Genomic DNA, 16,760 nt, shown 5'->3' on the forward strand with positions numbered 1-16,760 from the left:
GACATATTCCCTTAAGAAAAATGCTTTCAAAATAAAATACTAGTAGGTGCATGTATCAGAAATTAGAATTTCTTAGCTAGAAAAAAATCAATAAAATTTAAAATATAAAATTTTATTGATATTTTTTATGAAAATCCTGTTCACCTCACTTAAACCAAAAGAAAATGAGAACTCGAGTCCCAGAGATGGGACATGCAGTGCCAGCGCTTTAAAGGAGGGATTTGGGATATTTCCTGCTTGGAGGGACCTCTAAACTGTCGTATCTGCATGTCTTTGGCAAGACAGTGATGGTGTGAATGATGGTGCAAGTGTTTCTTTTTTTTTTGGGTCTCCCTGCCTTGGTCGGAGACGACCAGTGCATTAACCCATAAACGGTCCAAGCAGATCTACGTTCACATGTGTAGTGCTACAAAAGTAGATCTAAGTTTTTTTTACATATTTTCAAATATAACAAAAAAAAAAAGTAGATCAAAGTTTTTTTACACATTTTCAAATGTAGAAAAACAAAAAGAAGATCTACTTTTTTTACATACTTTCAAATATTGAAAAAACGTATGTATATACGTTTGGACTGTTTACGGGTTAAAAAAAAAAAAACTTCAAGGCCATTGCTTTGATAATGAAGGGCTCTTGATCCAAGGAACTTAAGCTACCCTTTTCTTCTTCAAATCAAACCTTTCCCATAAATATAACAAGAGATATATTCAACTTCTACAATATTTTTGTCGTAATGTTGTGCATCACAAGACAAATTATACTACTGTACTTTACTCTACTTGTAGTCTAATACCTAATCAAATAATAGATATAATTTAAATGATGGCTTTTATTTATATTATTTCCTGACCATGAGTAAGTCAGACTGCTTTACATTAATTATTATTCACAGCATGCAAGCATTAAAATAAAAAAAAACTGGCAATTCTAAACAGCCTTTTTAAACAAAGATTATATTTTGAAATGGCTCTCATACAATATGAAATAAAGGTTTACCAAAAAAGTATGTATTATGTGTTGCTTCTTCTACCTCTCTCTCCATAATTTATATATGAATAATCTTTAGAGAACTTAATATCAGTATATTTTCATGATTAAATAAAGAACTAAAATTAAATTTTCAAAACATTAATAAATCGTGTATGTTAATTTGGACTTACGAAATATTTGCATTTCCTGCAACTCACATTACAAAAAAATTATTATAATAAATGATGTTTTATTCAACAAAATATTTAGTGAATATATACATTAAGAGAACATGAGAAACATGAGTTTTATTTTTTGAGAGCTAATAGGGTCACTGTAACTCACCATAAGTGCAACTCCTAAGTAAAAACAAAGATATTATGAACATTCTTCTTAGATTCACCGGTACTATCCTGGCCCGGGCCTTTTCCAGATGGTGACCCGGCGATTATGCAAACAGAAAAGCATTCCTTTTTAAATTTTTTAATTCATAACCAAATTTATCTTAATAAAATATTAAACTGAGGTACTGATTTTCTTTATTTTATCATACTGCAGTATTTTTCAACAATGAATGTTAAAATACCTAAAAAAATAAAGCATAAGTATTTCTTTGATTGCATTCATGCATGTGGTACCTTACAAATCATTTAAAATAGATTTCTGAACATCAAAAGTTTGCTGGCATAAAAACTAGCTGCTATAAAATACAATTAAGAAACTCAGCACTGAATCCCATAAAGAAAATCTATTTCCCCTGTTAAAATATAAAATACCACCAATAATTTATTCTTAAATTTGCCATAATGTACTGTACCATGAATTTGACCATTCTCAATAAAATTATTTACCTGCATGACTACAGAAAAATAGACCAACCTTTTTCTCAGATTTGCCAGTAAGGTTCTGGACTAGATGAGGATGTCTGAGATGAACAACCAAAAATAACAGCTTTAATTAGTCCATCCCGTGATCTGTTTTGTTCAAAAGTAAATGTTAAATAATCAATAGTAACATAGTTAGCAGTAACATACATTGGATATCTCCCAACCTTATTTAACACAACTGTAATTTTATAAGTTTTATTAGGTGTAATGTATACCGGCCTATTGAAGATAACTTCCATCGAACTATTCCATGATACCCGAGCCGTGAAATGCGTGTATGTGAGGCGGCAATCATCAGAGTCTTGTAAAAATGCATAAATTAGTTCAGAATAGGATTGCTGTATTGGTCGAGTGGCTAACTGTGGCTCCAAGTTTACTGGGACTAACTGAGTAGGCATCTCCACACCATATATACAGACATGTCTATTAACAGAAAATGAGAGTGAACAGTCCACCAATTGCTCATTAACCAACTCTTGTGCCATGTCATTTCCAACACATTCACATCGAAGTTGAACATCTTCCCTAATCCTGCTGCTTCTTAAGTCAGGATGTGGTAAGAAGCTGGGTGGAGGTGTTGGTTCTTTTTGTCTCTTCTTGTTATTTTGACAGAAGGGTGAGGGGACAGATGTTACTCCTGGTGCAGAAATATTCATCAAGAGAATATAGCTCTCCTCCTGTGTAAAAATACCTGACACTGCTGGACTATTGGCAAATTCTGTTGGGCTTAGGGTTAAAAATCTGTAAAAAAACAAAATGCAGATTGTTTATATACTCCACTTGTATAATATAAAATATATAATAGTTGTTTCACATCAAGATTTTCCAAGGTGAAGTTCCTGTCACAAAGCAAATATTCACATGAACTAGGTCCTCAGCAAGGAAATTAATCTTTTCATGGGTTTTATGTCATTACCAAACACAGTGAGCTGGATATTTGTTAACTATTCAGATATAAGCCAGTAAAAATGTAATTACATTAAATAAACTAGCTTAAAATATCAATGATGCATATTGACTGAGAATCAAACTTAAATCTATCTAGTTGCTAAGCCAGTATGATAACCCCTCATGTGCAACCTTTGCATATAGTACAGGTACACCACTGATATTCCGGCACAGGGGGGTTCCAGAGCCTTGCTGGAAAACAAAGAGAGGTCACATAATAATAATTCAACATTACACCTCTGACACAATGATTATCCACCTTTCTTTACCCAATGCATCTGTACTGTGTGTATGCTCATTTTATGATGTATAAAGAGCTCACATTTGTTTGGTAGAGAGTGGCTAAGAAAATCAGAATTACTGTAATGTTTAGGTTGTAATTAAAGTTGAATTATTAACATTATTGTTTGCTCAGTTAGTTTTTAACCAAATACATTCATACTTTGTGTATGACCACTCTGAATATGCATAGAGAGCTCATATTTGTTTGGTGCTGATTGGTCTTGACCAATCAAAAATCTAATACGTAGTTGAAAACCTCGAGTGAAGAGCAACACATCCTCCAAGCAAAGTGTCTGGCTAAATAGTCAGTTGTGCTCATGTGACTTGACTGGCCATGCACACCACCCTCCAACACTCACTCCACCATCACCCCTTTTAAGACCTTTTCATCACCCTGTCTTTTCTCTGGATATTAGCCATGACACACAAAGGAATATTAATAATGATGAAGGTACTAAGAGGAATAAACATGAAAGTCTAAGTGCTTTTAAAAGAAAAATGAAAAAACTGTGGTGAAATTATAACACAGTGGAACCTCAGTACTTAAACTTAATTCATTTCAGAAGGCTCATCGAGTGCCGATCTGTTTTAGTACGGAACGAATTTTTCCCAACCAATTCTCTTTTTGGTTGGCTGTTATCACTAATCTTCAGAGGCCCCATGGTAACTTATTTATACAAATACTAACTAGTCAGTATCTGACACTGTATCAGATATGCACACTTTCTCTGGAAGAAACACCCTGCCCATTTTCTATGGAAGCAATGAAGCATCAAACACGCACTTCCTAAGGTAAGTTTTTTTTAGTGCCCTCTTGTAATTTTATCTAGACTAACAGAAGTCCCAGACCATCCACTGCCAGAAAAACCAGTGTAGTACTTGTAATACAGTGTTATGTAGATAGAAGCAGTTGTGGCTAATGAGTGTAATTGCAGTTTCTTGCTAGACAAGAGTTGCAGTGAAGCATTAAGGTATGTCTGCCTTGACTTAGCAAAAGATCTGAAGATTCTTGTGTTTAGGAGGCTGGGGTACTATAACACCATAACAAATGATGTACATATAAATACTGAAATAACTATACTCTATATTTAAAAATTGTTGTATAAAATAAAATGTTTTGTATATTATTATGTGAAATAAGAGCTAAATAAAATTTAAAAAGAAGAAAAACAAGTGTAAAAATACATCAGTTTAATTTAACGGAGATACTCTTGTTTTCTGTGGCATTGTGGGTTTTGTATAGTGGACCCTCGACATTCGATACTAATCCGTTCCCCAAAAGAAATAATGGAAATCAAATTAATCCGTGCAAGACACCCAAAAGTATGAAAAAAAAAAATTACCACATGAAATATTAAGTTTAATGCAATAGAATAATTACAATAACAATAGATTAATAACAATAGAATGATTGACACTTACCTTTAATGAAGATCTGGTGATTGATGGGATGGGAGGAGGGGAGAGTGTGGATGGTGTTAGTGTTTAGAAGGGGAATCCCCTTCCATTAGGACTTGAACTGGCAGCCTCACCATGCCTTACCACACTGTGTATGCCACTACGATTCTTAAATCTTTCAAACCAACCTTTGCTGGCCTTAACTTCACTCACATCACCACTAGTTGCAGGCAATTTCTTTACCAAATCATCATGCACTCCAACACACGCACTCCACTTTCGTACTTTGCAATTATCTCTTTCTTCATTTCAATAGTCATTAGCACCTTTTTTCTCGAAGGGTTGGCACTAGAAGCTTTCTTGGGTCCCATGGTTACTTATTTTGCAGAAACATGAACCAAAAACAGTGATAATATGGATAATATGGAATGTACCGAATGTATCCTTAGATGAGCGCACACTGGCTGGCTTGTAAACACTGGCACACATGGGGCAGTTCAGGCCACACATGGACACGTCTCGTACGAATCGTATCGAATGTCGGGTTTTCCATCGAATGTTGAGGTGAAATTTTTGTGTTAAAATGCATCGAATGTCGGATTTATCGAATGTCGATGCCTTTGAATGTCGGGGGTCCACTGTATTTTACAATAACCATGAGTTAAAAGATAAAATGCCTATTTCCTATGAATGTCCTACTGCAACAGAGAACTAAGTGAAATACTGGATGGGTCCAGCTTTCTAAAGGAGCAATAAAAAAAAAAAGATGTTTACATGCAAAAATCACTTAAGTAGTAGTAATGGAGCATTAAAATCAAGCAAATGTTACTAGTTTGAAGTAAGAAATAAAAAAAATGTGAAAAAAAAGTATTATCCTCAAAAATAGTGAAGAAAGGGAAGAAACTAGGAATGACTACCAAGTCTAAATAAAGTGTAAATGTATCCAAAGATAGGACCCATCAACTGGAAAAAAAAAACAGGTACTACTCCACTGTCCTCATGTCTGTGTTTACCTGGGTGAGTAACTTATCAACTCTAACTACAACAGCAGTAAATGACAAAACAACTTTCAGAGAATCTTGTAAATAATGAAGAAAGAAGTGAATGGTGTTAATCTTCAAGCTACTGATATTTATATCACCAAACAAAAATTAACTTTTATGTTTCAACTTGGCAAAGGACTCTGTTAAAAAAAATTAATTTCTGATTTTGAAATATGGCAGTGAGCAACTCATTTAAGTAGTAAGAAAAACACATCTACTGCAAATCAAGACCACAGACTAGATCCTATGTGAATGTTAAAAAGTACAAAAGACAAATATGAATATATTAAACACTACTGTAATACTCTCAAGCAAACATGGTTATGATATAATATCCCCTCAAGGGTGGTGCTTTTATGCTGATGAGAGGGCTCTTGATACAAGGAACTGGATTTATCCTCACCTTCCTTGGACTGAACTTGAATACCTCCCCTATATGTTTACTGCTATCCCTTATTAAGAAAATAAATTGATACAAAAATTTATAACCCATTTTTCAATTAAGGAAACAATTCTGGAAAATTTCTAAATACTGTGTGAAGGAATCTAGAAAGTTATGATGTAATGTTTAAATAAAACCCTGTATGTGCTGTGAGAGGTATGGATATGAAGCACAGGCTTTGAAGAGGCTGGAGGAAGAAAAAATGGCATCTGTGAGGGTAATATGTGGTGTGAATATTATACACAAATAACCCGCACATAGAAGAGAGGAGCTTATGACGACATTTCGGTCTGACTTGGACCATCCACAAAGTCACACTAACAAGAAGGAGAGCAGGAAGGGGGGGGGACGGCAGCAGCAGCAGCCACCGCCGCCGCCAGTAAAATACAGTGGACCCCGCCTTACGACATTAATCTGTTCCTGAGAGCTCATCGTAAGCCGAAATTATCGTAAGGCGAATTAATTTTCCCCATAAGAAATAATGGAAATCAAATTAATCCGTGCAAGACACCCCAAAGTATGAAAAAAAAAAAAATTTTACCACATGAAATATTAATTTTAATACACACAAACTGAAGACGACATGCACAGTTACTACTCTGCTAAGAATAGAATACATGACACTTACCTTTATTGAAGATCTGGTTATGATTGATGGAATGGGAGGAGGGGAGAGTGTGGAAGTTATTGTTTAGAAAGGGAATTCCCTTCCATTAGGACTTGAGGTAGCAAGTCCTTTTCCAGCGTTACTTCCCTTCTTCTTTTAATGCCACTAGGACCAGCTTGAGAGTCACTGGACCTGTCGCACAACAAATCTGTCCATAGAGCTCTGTACCTCCAGTTCTTTTAAGATTTGCCTAAAATGGGCCACAACATTGTCACTGTAATATTCACCAGCACGGCTTGCAAAAAGCTGTGTTAGGGTGATTTTTATCCATAAAGGTTTGCACTTCAACCCACTTTGCACACATTTCCTTAATCTTTGAAGTAGGCACAATGGATTCCACAACTGGCATAGGCTTCTCAGGGTTAGCCCCAAACTCTTCAAAATCTTTCTTAATTTCCATACTAATTCTCACCCTTTTTACCACAGGGTTAGCACTAGAAGCAAGTTTCTTGGGGCCCATGGTGACTTATTTTGCAGTTACAAGCACAAAAAACACTGGGATAAGGTGAAAGGTACCGAATGTATGTGTGGATGCGACTGCACTGGTTGGCTTGTAAACACTGGCACCCACGGGGCAGCTGAGGCCACACGTGGGATGCGTTCCGGACGAATCACGTAAGGTGACACAAAATTTTTGCATTCAAATGCTTCGTATGGCGGATTTAACGTAACGTGATGCATTCGTAAGGCGGGGGTCCACTGTACTAAGAAAGAGGAGCACTGCAAGGGAGCTAAGTGCCCACAGAGGGTAAGAGCAAGAACACAGAGGGGGGGGGGGGGAAATAATAAAAAATAAATAATGAAGGAACAAAAACACAAGGCAGAAGAAAGAAAACCCAGAGGAGAAAAAGGAAAGGAGAAGAATAAAAAGGAGGAATCAGGTTAGGTCACGGAGCTTACGACCGAAAAGTTGTCATAAGCTCCTCTCTTCTATATGCGGGTTATTTGTGTATCGTTCCAGTCACGGTATTGTGCCTTTTTTTTTTTTGTTATTTGTGTGAATATTATGTAGATAACTCACAGCAATTGAAACCGGAAGATTGCTGGGTTACCAAAAGTATAATTCAGAGGGCTGAGGAGAGGTTGGACATTTAGATAGGATGGAGCAGAATAGGATGACTAAGAGGGAATATAAATCTGGGATGGAAAGAAAGAAGATATACCAGAAAGGGTTGGAAGGAGGTAAAAGAGGGTTTTGAGTGCTAGGGGCATAAACATTCAACAGGCTTCTGTAAATGTGTTAGATCAGAGTGGACATAAGTGGTTTTCATGACCTAATATGCTGTTGAGGTGTGAGCAAGGTAACATTTATTAAGGGATTCAGGGTAACCAGCTAGCCAGATTTCAGTCCTGGAGATGGGAAGTACAGTGCCTGCACTCTAAAGGAGATGTGAGGATGTTGCAGTTTGGAGGGCCATCTGAACTGTGATGTTTGCAACTGAATGAATGATGGTGAATGTTTCCTCTTTCTTGGGGTCATCCTGCCTCAGTGGGAGACAGCTGATGTGTTTAACCCTTAAACTGTCCAAACGTAGATCTACATTTCCTCGTGTAGCCGCTCCGAACATAGATCTACGTTTTTTGCGTGCTTTCTTATGGAGAAAATCAAGGTCGGAGTGCTACACACAAAAACATAGATCTACGTTTGGACAGTTGAAGGGTTAAAAAACAAAAGAAGGGTTGTGTAAGAAAGGATTATATACTTAACTGCATTAAGGGCAGTGTAATATTGTGCAGCTTTACTTCCAAACATAAACTATTATTAGCATGTACAGATATTGATAAAGCATACAAAAAATTATCTAAAATAAATTTCATTTCAATTGAAAAAATATTTACATACCTGATCATGCTAAGACAGTCTCCTAGTACTTTACGCTGATTAATGGGACTGACTTCCAAGGATTGTCGGACACATTCCTGCTTTGCCCAATTCAGGCAAGACTCCCACAATTCCAACTCTGACACTAAAATATACAAAGCGAAAATATATATTATGCAAGAACCTTCAGTTACATTAACGCACTAACCTTATATGTTCATTTAAATTCATTTCATGTTAGGTAAATGGACACAAATGCAACTAATGTGACATTTTATTGTGGCAATGTTTCACTCTCCAGGAGCTTTATCAAACATTGCCACAATAAAATGTCACATTAGTTGCAAATGTGTCTATTTACCTAACATTTTGTTGGTATATCTTCCATTATTCCTAAATATACCTGATGCTTGGTTTCCCTTGAAAATGGCAATTTCCTCAATGGTAAAAATTCATCTGGCATTAACAACCTAGTCATTCAAGCTGATAAAAATAAAAAAAATAAAACATTGAACTAATGAAGAAACTCAAAAGTAATTTAATACTGTACTGTATTTTGACAGGGTGGATAGGGGGGCAATGTGGCAAATGTTGCAGGTGTATGGTGTAGGAGGTAGGTTACTGAAAGCAGTGAAGAGTTTTTACGAGGATAGTGAGGCTCAAGTTAGAGTATGTAGGAAAGAGGGAAATTATTTCCCAGTAAAAGTAGGCCTTAGACAAGGATGTGTGATGTCACCGTGGTTGTTTAATATATTTACAGATGGGGTTGTAAGAGAAGTAAATGCGAGGGTCTTGGCAAGAGGCGTGGAGTTAAAAGATAAAGAATCACACATAAAGTGGGAGTTGTCACAGTTGCTCTTTGCTGATGACACTGTGCTCTTGGGAGATTCTGAAGAGAAGTTGCAGAGATTGGTGGATGAATTTGGTAGGGTGTGCAAAAGAAGAAAATTGAAAGTGAATACAGGAAAGAGTAAGGTTATGAGGATAACAAAAAGATTAGGTGATGAAAGATTGGATATCAGATTGGAGGGAGAGAGTATGGAGGAGGTGAATGTATTCAGATATTTGGGAGTGGATGTGTCAGCGGATGGGTCTATGAAAGATGAGGTGAATCATAGAATTGATGAGGGGAAAAGGGTGAGTGGTGCACTTAGGAGTCTGTGGAGACAAAGAACTTTGTCCTTGGAGGCAAAGAGGGGAATGGATGAGAGTATAGTTTTACCAACGCTCTTATATGGGTGTGAAGCATGGGTGATGAATGTTGCAGCGAGGAGAAGGCTGGAGGCAGTGGAGATGTCATGTCTGAGAGCAATGTGTGGTGTGAATATAATGCAGAGAATTCGTAGTTTGGAAGTTAGGAGGAGGTGCGGGATTACCAAAACTGTTGTCCAGAGGGCTGAGGAAGGGTTGTTGAGGTGGTTCGGACATGTGGAGAGAATGGAGCAAAACAGAATAACTTCAAGAGTGTATCAGTCTGTAGTGGAAGGAAGGCGGGGTAGGGGTCGGGCTAGGAAAGGTTGGAGGGAGGGGGTAAAGGAGGTTTTGTGTGCGAGGGGCTTGGACTTCCAGCAGGCATGCGTGAGCGTGTTTGATAGGAGTGAATGGAGACAAATGGTTTTTAATACTTGACGTGCTGTTGGAGTGTGAGCAAAGTAACATTTATGAAGGGGTTCAGGGAAACCGGCAGGCCGGACTTGAGTCCTGGAGATAGGAAGTACAGTGCCTGCACTCTGAAGAAGGGGTGTTAATGTTGCAGTTTAAAAACTGTAGTGTAGAGCACCCTTCTGGCAAGACAGTGATGGAGTGAATGATGGTGAAAGTTTTTCTTTTTCGGGCCACCCTGCCTTGGTGGGAATCGGCCAGTGTGATAATAAAAATATATAAAAATAATATTTTGATTTTATATACAATAGGGCCTCGCTTTACGGCGTTTCGCCTTACAGTGTTCCGCTAATACGGCGATGTCAAATTATGACCAAAATTTGCTATATGGCAAGCGGTCTTTCAAATACGGCACGCCGCACCCGGTTTGTTAACATTCTCTGTGACCACATCTATTATGTCTGGAAACTTTCCAAAATTTCAAGTGTTTTACATTATTGCGTATTTTATATGTTTTTTTTTTCAACACACTGGCCGTATCCCACCGAGGCAGGGTGGCCCAAAAAGAAAAACAAAAGTTTCTCTTTTTAAAGTTAGTAATCTATACAGGAGAAGGGGTTACTAGCCCCTTGCTCCCGGCATTTTAGTCGCCTCTTACAACACGCATGGCTTACGGAGGAAGAATTTTGTTCCACTTCCTCATGGAGATAAGAGAAAATAAACAAGAATAAGAACTAGAAACAAATTAGAAGAAAGCCCAGAGGGGTGTGTGTATATATAGGCTTGTACATGTATGTGTAGTGTGACCTAAGTGTAAGTAGAAGTAGCAAGACGTACCTGAAATCTTGCATGTTCATGAGACAGAGAAAAGGGCACCAGCAATCCTACCATCATGTAAAACAATTACAGGCTTTCGTTTTACACTCACTTGGCAGGACAGTAGTACCTCTCTGGGCGGTTGCTGTCTACCAACCTACTACCTAGGTATTTTATATGTACACTGATAATTATATGTATGTGTACCTGTATCTAAATATACCTACACACTGTGCTGGTGTGCAAGTACACATTAAAATCGCTAAGTTTCTCTGCTCATGACACCAATAGTACATAATAATCATCACTCTTGGGCACATTAAATGTCTTATTTTACATTAATATAGACATTTTCATTAATCCATCTATGATATTTTCCTCAAATTTATGTAAGAAACGCTTTACATAGCATATAAACATAATACATTCACAGGATAAAAATTTACGTATGAGATTTGTTTACAAAGCGACTGTGTAGGTAGTATCGGAAGAATTACGTTTTCTCTAGTCAAACACTGGGGGATAACTGTAGAAAAATATTCCTTTTGTATGCCTTCACTTTATATTATAGCAATTCACGACCCTTGTGGGTTTAGCCCCTTTTTATTATTATGATGACAATATCATCATCATCTTCATTCATCTAAAAACGGCATGTTGCACGAGAATGGGAGTGTTGCTGTTTGTTTATTCTGTACTAACTTGTACAACTTGTACACAGTGTAAGAGTATTTGTATTGTTAGGTAATTATTATTATAATAAAAAAATGTTGTGAGGTAAAAGCTTTACAAACTCTTACAAACGTACATGAATGAACTAAAAGTAGACACACATTAATACACATTTATTTCGCCTGACAAAGTGATCGCCCACTACCCGTTCAGTTTGTGTTCTTACATTGTCTGAACTCTGTATCTCGTTCTCTCTCTCGTTTACTCTTTCGTTAACTAGTTGGCTCTTACTGACGATGGCGTCTAAGCTTAGCTATGATAAGAAGAGGAGTCGTAAGCCTCTTGCTTTAAGTACCAAGTTAGAGGACGATGGTGTGTCATTCTGATTTTATTCAATAAACACCCTGCCACTCACCTCTCACACATTAATATTAATATTTTAAGGTAAGTAATAAGTGTACTCTGTGTGTATCTTGCCTTTTATTGTGTTTTTAATGCCTATTTCTATTGCTAATTTAATATAAGTTAGTGTAAACTTGTTGTCTGGCATTTATTGCATATTTAATATGTGCTCTGATAATAATACTTGTGAACCTGTGTGGCAGCCGGGTGGAGGGACAACATTACGTTTTCTCTGGTCAGGCACCAGATTAAACGCGTATGAATCTGCGTTTGGCCTCGCCACTCCCCCACTCCGCTTTTGTTTACAATTTTTGGCATGAATTATTCATTACTTCTCCCTTCGTTTATGATGGCATCTAAAGGTAGTTGTTAGAACAGGTTAAATTCAGTGAACAATAATATGGCTTTGGGCCACAATGTAGGTAGCTGGTAGATGTAGCCCAGGCGGGCTACACCTACCAGCTACACCTACCGGCTACCTACACTGACTTCCTACATTAAGACTACACATATTCTAAGGTAAATAATGAGTGTATTGTATGTGTATTTTAACTCTCTGGGCTGTTTTAAATATCATTTATTAAGTATGAGATGGGGAGCCAGGGCTACCTACACCTGACTTCCTACAAATAAGTACATATTACTCACCTCTCACCCTACATAAAGATTACAAATACTTTAAGTAATGAATGTACTGTGTATTTTACTTTTTGTGTTTTTAATGCCTAGTTCTATTACTAACTTAATATAATTTAGTGTAAACTTGTTGTCTGGCATTTATATGCATTTATAAATGTAAAAAATGGCATTCTCCTTTCCAGCGGTGTCTGCTTTCCGGCAATAGCCTGGAATCTAACTCGCCATAAAAGTGGGGCCCTACTGTATTATAGAGTATTTAAATTCTAGGTACATTTGAAAATAAATTAAAATTTAAAGGTGAGAGAGAGCCTTCCTCCACAGAAAAAACACTAACTGAAATGGCACTATAACCTCTAAAGCATAAAGAGCAAGCACTCTATTTTGCCCTAAGAAGTCATGGAGGAATTGTTCCTGCACTGAGATTTCATCACTGTGACAATATCAGAATAAGTTTAAGCACTAAGGAGAATCATACTGTCAGCACAGGCTGACAATAAACCATTACAGTATATGTATACCTGAGGGTGGTATAAACCTTGGTAATAAATACCGACAAGTTGGTTTAGAAAGACACATAAGCAAACACTATGACATTTATTAGAAAACATTTTGGTCCTGGGACCTTGTTCACTTCTAACATACAGAGGTAGAAAGGTATTATATATAGGCAGAGAGTGAGGTGTGAGTGGCACATGGTGACCTGAAGAATGCCATGTTGGGATGAGGACGGGTAGATGATGAGATCATGTGACTCCTGTGTTGTTGGGTTGGTGGTGCTTAGCCTGCTTAAATATCATGTATGCTAATGTTTATGAAATTTTGTAGTTTCCAGTGTTACATTGTAACGTGTCGGTGACGGCGATTAGCGAGGCTTCTAGGCACCATTGGCGTCTGAGGTCTGGTTCGGTGAGAACCAGTTCATCAAATGCCCCATGGAGTCTCTGTGGAGGACACAGGCGTACCTTAAATCGTCTCTGTTACAGGCATTTCGATGCTCGTTCAGGCGGACGGCAAGGTCTCTGCCTGTTTGGCCTACATATTTCTTGGGACAGAATCCACAGGGGATGCTGTAGACACCTGCTGCAGAAGTTAGAGGTGTGGGGCTGCATTTCAAAGTGAGGTCTTTGATAGATGATGTGTTTATGGTGGAAACGTTGATGTTACTCATAGCAGGTGCCCGGCGAGTATTTGTGGCAACACCACCATATGGGAGCACTATGAACTGCTTCAAGGGCTGTTCCATGGGCAGTTTGTTGAGGATGGCTTGTACCTTGAGTCTGCAATCTCGGATGAAGGAAGATGGGAACTGAAGACTGTGTAAAGGCTTGTGTTATGTAAATACATTCTTCTTCAAGAAAACAAGGGCTGGAGATGCGAAGAGTTCTCTAGAAGAATCCAATGAGGACTCCTCTTTTAGTGCGGGTGTCTTGGTGTGAATAAAAGTACATAAGATCGTCCTTGTTGGTAGGTTTTCTACACGCTTTGAAGAGAAGTTTGTCACTGTCGGGAGATCTGCACAGGAGAACGTCGAGGAAAGGAAGTTTGCCATCGTTTTTGATGGCAAACTTCGGCTGCATTGATTTTGTTGAGAAGGGCCTGGATATTGAGACGTCTCGGATAGAAAACCAATATATCATCAACATATCTTAGCCAGGTAATGGTGTTGGGAATGAGGGTGCTGAATTTCTCTGTCTCTAGGTTTTCCATGAAGAGGTTGGCAAGCACAGCACTGAGCGGGCTGCCCATTGCCATCCCAAAGCACTGTTTGAAACAGTTGTCCTGATACTTGAAGAAGTTGAAATTAACACAAAGTTCCACTAGATTGATGAAATCTAGAAGAGGTAAAGGGAGGTCGTGGTTTTCAGTGAGCCTCTGTCTCAGAATGTTGATTGCAGCATCAGTAGGAATGTTGGTAAAGAGGGCTGTGACATCGAAGGAAGCCATACTTTTGTTTTTAACATTCAGGTTGGAAATTCGGGGGAGGTCACCTGAGTGTTTGAGGTGGGCTTGACTGATGGTGCCCAGAAGTGCAGAAAGGTATTTGGCAAGGTGGCCGGCTAGTCTGTGTAGTTTCTGTGGTGTTTCTTAAATAGGCCTGCCTCATTCCATTCCATATCCAGCTAATGAAGATAGGTCCACAGAAAATTGGCATTACCCTATTACTTGAGTGTAGGTGCCAGACAGTTTCTTTATCTGTTCAACAGCTACATGTTTTGCTCACATGTCCTGCAGACAAATTTCATTCATTGCTTAGCCTACATGATGATGAATTTTCTCAGGAAGACAAAGAGAGAACAGATATGGGCCAGTTTTTGCCAAGAGCTTAAATATGATGAGCAAAGGTCTCGAGTAAATGCTGGGAAGGATGCTAATGGGAGAGTTGTGATTTGTTAAGGGACCAACATAGGTGTGGACACCAAGAAGGTTACTGCTGTGATGTGAGGGAATCTTACATGTGGGTAGGAAGGCTGAGGTAAATAAGGATGCCTACTACATATCTTATTTCATATTTGTTAATGATTCTGGAGATAATCACTTCCCTGTGGTCTGGCCTTAGACCAGGCCTCCTTGACTGGGAAAAAAGTATTACAGGACGGAGAAACACAGGCTGACCATCACTAATCCAGCATCATCGGGACCTGTAGGGTGCCGGATTGGTGATTTTTGCCTGGTTACTGAGTGGTTAGGTTAGAATACAATTAACCCATTGGCAATATTTACGCATTAGCGATTTCACTCACTTTATGCCCTATTTTTGGCCCATTCCACTGTTCCAGTCTATCATACTCATAGCTATTTCACTAGCAATCCTCCTATTCTGTCGAATGAGTATGAGAAACTGCCCATTTACCTATTCCAACTACCCAATAACAAGGTCAGAAATCGGCAATTTGGCCAATTTCACACAAATTTCAAGATACCAATTTTAAAATAGGGTCCAGAATAAACCATGCAGACATTCCTGGCAGTAAAATAACATTTTCTCTGTTCATTAGTCATGTTTCCAGGCTCCTCATATATTACACTTGCTTTCCATTTTGAATTTTTATTCACACAAAAAATAGAAGATTTACTGTTATACAGACTACTGCATTATTATAACAATTGTATAAATAATGTCAACCCATTCATAACTGCATATTAGACTGACCAACTGAACATGTATTGGACAGTGACATCATTCATTCACTTTTGAACATCGGCAAAAATCAAACATATCCATGCTACTTACAGCTCAATTTCATGGTTACTTTCCTTCGTGAAACCAATCAAAATCATATCTATTTCTGTAATATATCTCCCATTCTATCAAATGAAACCAAAAAATGAGAATGCAACCATAAAAACTATGAAAATACACCATGAAGTCTGTTTTACACCAAAAACACCGTCGCAGTTTTTTTCTCATGTATTGCGTACTGCAGAATTTTTTTTATATAATGCACACTTACACACAGACCTATTCTCTCACATGTAGGCTCAAATTTACCGGTCACATCTTATCTGAGTGAGATGAGCTCATGGCAACCGACAGTGGCTTCAAAGCCACCTTATCTTTTATGGACAACGTACGGTGTACACCTACCATCCGACTTCCGACCAAGTTCGGTTCCAAGAAACTGGTCTTAAGTCGAAATGGCCGTAAGTCGAACTTTACTACTGAATATCAACAAAACATTTTTGTAATGACTTTATTTTATTGTTTTATTTTGGTATTTCATGTTTTACTTTACTTTTTATGCTGTTAGTACTGTATTTTATACTGTAAGGTTCAGGATAAACACTGTGTACAACACAAATAGTTGTTTATTTCCCAGAAAGTTGGCATAAAAAACACGGTCGTAAGTCGAGTGGTCGTAAATCAAGCAGGTCGTAAGTTGGATGGTAGGTGTATGTGCTTTACACAACAAGAAGCATTTCTATTTTTCGTTAGAACCATGGCTAGGGCTAAAAGTGAGCAGGTTATAACAATAAATGGAGAAAAAGAAACTGGAATGATTTATGCAGCCACCAAACAGTAGCAGCAGGTTGGTGTGGGACCCTGGAAATTTAAAATTATGCTAGCCAAAATTAGTGCCGGATTACTGATGGAACCGGATTACCAATAGCCGGATTAGTGATGGCCGACCTGTATTAACCCTTAAACGGTCTAAACAGATCGACGTTCAAATTC

General features: G+C 37.9%; 1 protein-coding gene across 6 annotated transcripts in view; it reads right to left on the minus strand.

The window, feature by feature from the left end:
* Window positions 1-811: 811 nt before the first annotated feature.
* The window catches only part of LOC128694032 (BTB/POZ domain-containing protein 6), an 80,063-nt gene continuing 64,114 nt past the window's right edge, over window positions 812-16,760 (minus strand). For all 6 annotated transcript variants that reach the window (XM_070090800.1, XM_070090796.1, XM_070090802.1 and 3 more), the window contains exons 7-8: window positions 8,477-8,600; window positions 812-2,594 (exon numbers count right to left, since the gene is read on the minus strand). In XM_070090800.1, the coding sequence (XP_069946901.1) occupies window positions 1,853-2,594; window positions 8,477-8,600 (866 nt within the window). In that variant the 3' untranslated portion in view covers window positions 812-1,852. The remainder of the gene's footprint in view (window positions 2,595-8,476; window positions 8,601-16,760) is intronic.

This window comes from Cherax quadricarinatus, chromosome 33 (genome assembly GCF_038502225.1).
Source record: "Cherax quadricarinatus isolate ZL_2023a chromosome 33, ASM3850222v1, whole genome shotgun sequence".
Lineage (NCBI taxonomy): Eukaryota > Metazoa > Arthropoda > Malacostraca > Decapoda > Parastacidae > Cherax > Cherax quadricarinatus.